The following is a 4,167-nucleotide window of genomic DNA, read 5'->3' as shown; positions in this document are numbered from 1 at the left end:
TATTTGAAAATGAAAAGGGGCCTTACAACATGATCCATTAGCCTTGGGTAGAGCTAAGGATTTGAAAGGAAAAACAACAATTATTACTTTGACAAAGGAAAAATTTCAGGGATCTCAATCGCATTCCAATTGTTCAAAGTTGTCTCACATCGGTAAACCAAACATGGCTCATCTTCATCTTCGGTGTTGTCTTCAATTGCATTGACCTGATCTCCATGGATGAATCATGTACTGAGGACCCAGGCTCCTTTCGCAGCGGAAGACACATATCCCTGACCGAAACGATCATGCTTTTCACGAACGTCAATAAGCTGACGCCAACCTTCAGAGCTTCCTCCTTCGATACTAGACTTGGCATTTTTCAGAGAAGCGAAATATGAATAAGCTTTCCCAATAGGGTCTTTCATCTCCATAAAAGTGGCGTTGGCTATTTCAAGAGCTTGGAAAGAAGTTTCCAAAGCGTCCTCATCAGCCTCGATATACCTGAAGGATGAAAGGTGATTGACCATAAAGTCCTCTCCAGAAATGATGATCAATTGATTGTCCATTACAAACTTCATTTTCTAATGTAAAGTGGAGGTAACTGCCCCTGCAACATGAATCCAGGGACTCCCCAGTAAGCAGCTATACACCGTATTAATATCCATGACTTGGAAATTAATCGGGAATATATGAGGGCCAATCAATATGGGTAGTTCTACCTCTCTAATCACGGTTCTCCAGGAACCATCAAAAGCTTTCACTATCAAGGCATTGGGCTTCATGGCTGGTCCTTGATAAGACAACTCGACAAGTGTTCTCTTTGGCATCACATTCAAAGAAAGTCCAGTATCAACCAAAACTCTTGCCAAAGCATCATCTTTGCACTTCACTGACACATGGAGAGCACGATTGTAATTTTGTCCATCTTTAGGTAACTCCTCTCCACTAAAGCTTAAAGTATTGCAAGTTGTGATGTTTGCAACCACCCTATCAAACTGGTCTACTGTTATGCTTTGTGTTACATGAGCTTGAGAAAGCACCTTCCACAAACCCTCCCTATGGGCTTGGGAGTTCAATAACAGAGACAAAATAGAAATCTTAGATGGTGTCTGATACAACTGATCCACAACTTTGTAACCACTTCTCTTTATTAACTTTAGGAATTCAACAACATCTTCAGATTGGACCACTTCAGGTTCTTTAGTATGAGCTATAACTGTAGATTCCCTGGCTAGCGCCTGAGGAGTCACATTGAACTTAGGCGTATAAATTCAACCACTACTGGTCATTATGCTCATTCCTGCAATATTGGTGACGTCCTCATTCGCAGTTTCTGTCACTTCACCGTCTTCACTTCCTTCAACGATCTTGTCCACAACGGTAATCTCATATTTCCAAGGCACAACCTTGGTGCTTTTATATGGAAATGGCGTAGGCATACAAATCTCAACAGGTGACAAATGATTATTCGCATGCACCACTCTACTACTATAGTAAGGGAATTCAACCGGTTCAAGTAAATTGAAACAAGGTTCAATTACTGACATATCTTCATTCTTTGCAACACTGGAGATTTGAAGCACTCCTTTGTTCATCAAGTCTTGAATATTATCTCGTACCATCTGACACCCCCTTGAGTGTGTGGCACACTCTTCACAGTTGTCATCACAAACATCAACCAGGCCAGCTTCCACCAATCGGGCGTGGAATGGTGTCAAAGGAGTCTTAACATCATCAACCTTCTCAACCATAACACCATCAGAGGCATCTTCAATCGCGTTCACTGTAGGGTCTCCATGGGGGGAGGGGAGAGGATTATTCTTCATGTTTGGTCCCATATCCCTAAAAGATAGAATCTTGCTATCAATCAGCTCATGAACCCTATGCTTCAAAGCATAGAAACCCTCTAGGTCATGCCCAGGGGCACCCTCATGAAAAGGACAATGTGCATTAGGGTTGTACCATGGAGGCAAACGATCAGGTGGAGGTCCCATAAGTCTAGGAACCACCAAACCTTTTTGTAATAGTGAGGGATAAAGCTCAGTATATGACATTGGAATTGGATTGAAGGTTTCCCTATCCCACTGTCTCCTATTTTGATACTGAGCATTTTGTCTTGGAGCCTGAGCTCTCGGTTGTTGATAGGCAGGAGCTGCTGGTGCTTGCGGATAAACCAAGGGAGCAGGAGCACGTTGTTGAACTAGAGCTGGTCGATAAATTGGAGGTGGTTGATAAGCCTGAGCAGGCTGTTGATTAAAGGGGAGCGCCACAGCAGCCACATACGGTTGTGGGGCGTACTGAATGGGATATATATGCTGCTGATATGGAAAATGTTGTTGAACATACTGCTGTTGTGAATATTGTTGTTGTCTTCTTTTTGGAGGGGCTCTTCCTTGTCCAATAGACACAACATTAGTTTCACCTTCTTTCTTTTTAGGAAATCCTTCAGAGAACTTCTTTGGACTAGCACTTGAAGTTCCAGCAACAACTACAAGTTTACCATTTCTCAAACCGTATTCAACACGAGCTCCTATAGCAACAAGCTCGGAGAAAACCAAGGAAGCACTTCCAACCATCTTCTCATAAAATTGGGGTTGGACAGTGTCAATGAATAGTTCAGAAGTTTCCTTTTCGGCAAGAGGTGGTTCAACTTGAGAAGCCAGTTCCCTCCATCTTTGAGCATATTCCTTGAATGACTCTTTGTCACGCTGGAACATGCTTTGTAGTTGTCTTCTATCAGGCGCCATGTCCATGTTGTATTTGTAGTGTTTGATGAAGGCGTCTGATAGGTCTTGGAAGCATCTGATCCTACTTTGATCCAGACTCAAATACCATTTGGAAGGAGCCCCACTCAAGCTATCTTGGAAACAGTGGATCATCAGCTTGTCATCTTCCATGTGAGCAACCATTTTACGATAATACATGATGAGGTGGCTTTTTGGGAAAGTATGCCTCTTGTATTTGTCAAAGTCCGGAGTTTTAAACTTAGTCGGAATCACCAACCCAGATACAAGGCACATTTCTTTGGCAGTAGAACCAAAGACGTGGTCTCCTTCCAATGCTCGGAACTTCTTCTCGAGGAGTTGCATGTTCTTCTTCACTTCTCTAAAATCTTCAAATCTCACTTCATCACCACTAACAGTTGACTCGGCTATCTGATATAGCTGATGTTGATCTTCAAAATGTGGAACAGGCCTAGCATAAACAGCTGGTGGAGCAACAATGTGGACGACTGGGCATGCATCGGTGTAAACCGGAAATGGCACAACTTGTTGGACAGATTGCCCAATGTCATGCACTTCTTCTGCTCGAGGGATGAAGTCGTAAGGTAACCCATATGGAGGTAGGGTTGAAGGTAAAGACCTCTGAAGTTGGACTCTGACTGTTGGGCCCGTGATCTTTGAAATCACGGTCGCTTGTGGAGCTTGAAATCTGAAAGTCAAAGCTTGTAGCATTTCTCTCATATGGGACATGCCCCCCTTGATCTCGTATAATTCGGCTCTAACTCGACCGCTCTCTTTCTCTTGTTCAACCATCCTTTATCTTGCTCGGGCACGAGTATTGTACGAGTGTTGAAGATTCAACGTGAAACTGGAGGAAGAAAGGACAGAGTGAGACTCTATTTTGAAAATGTATGAATGCATGTATGAATACATCTTGTTTGCAAAACTCTTGGTTAGTTTCAGTTATTCATTTCAAAAATGCCATAACATTTGTTCGCAAGTATTCAAAGCAATAAAACACAATAAAATGAATCCCAAAAGCGATTTTTCATTAATTTAGAACAAAGTTCAAATACAAACAAATGCCTACGGCATACGGGCCTTCCGAACCGTAGAAAGGTCGGTAGTCAGCCCCTCCAACATCATCTTACAAAATTTAATGAAATTAAAAACTTGATGTGGAGTGTTCTCTGGACACATGCACCAATCAGCTTCTTGCAATTTCTCAGGTAACTCCTGCATGATGAAATTTGCAAATCTGGACAGCCTCATAAATTTTCCCTTCCACTCAGTGTAAAGTCCTTGGAGGTCTTGAATGATGCGCAAGTCTTTAGCCTTGGTCACCTCTATGTCTCTATAGAGGTTTCTCCAGTATCTGCACTTATTCAGCAACATCAGATAGGCAGCATCCTGATCCATACCCTCAAGTGCCTGGATCCTAGCATCGACTTGTTCCACCTGA

The 4,167-nt window shown here is 42.6% G+C and overlaps 1 protein-coding gene across 1 annotated transcript; it reads right to left on the bottom strand.

The window, feature by feature from the left end:
* Window positions 1-556: 556 nt before the first annotated feature.
* Window positions 557-3,518, bottom strand: LOC127104046 (uncharacterized). Its single transcript, XM_051041263.1, has 3 exons — window positions 1,323-3,518; window positions 702-1,220; window positions 557-589 (listed from the first exon to the last, which is right to left on the bottom strand). Exons 1-3 carry the CDS (start codon window positions 3,516-3,518, stop codon window positions 557-559), a joined length of 2,748 nt encoding a protein of 915 aa, XP_050897220.1.
* Window positions 3,519-4,167: the final 649 nt, after the last annotated feature.

The sequence above is a fragment of the Lathyrus oleraceus genome, chromosome 7 (genome assembly GCF_024323335.1).
Source record: "Lathyrus oleraceus cultivar Zhongwan6 chromosome 7, CAAS_Psat_ZW6_1.0, whole genome shotgun sequence".
Classification (NCBI taxonomy): Eukaryota; Viridiplantae; Streptophyta; class Magnoliopsida; order Fabales; family Fabaceae; genus Lathyrus; species Lathyrus oleraceus.
This window is presented reverse-complemented; position numbering and strand designations above follow the sequence as displayed.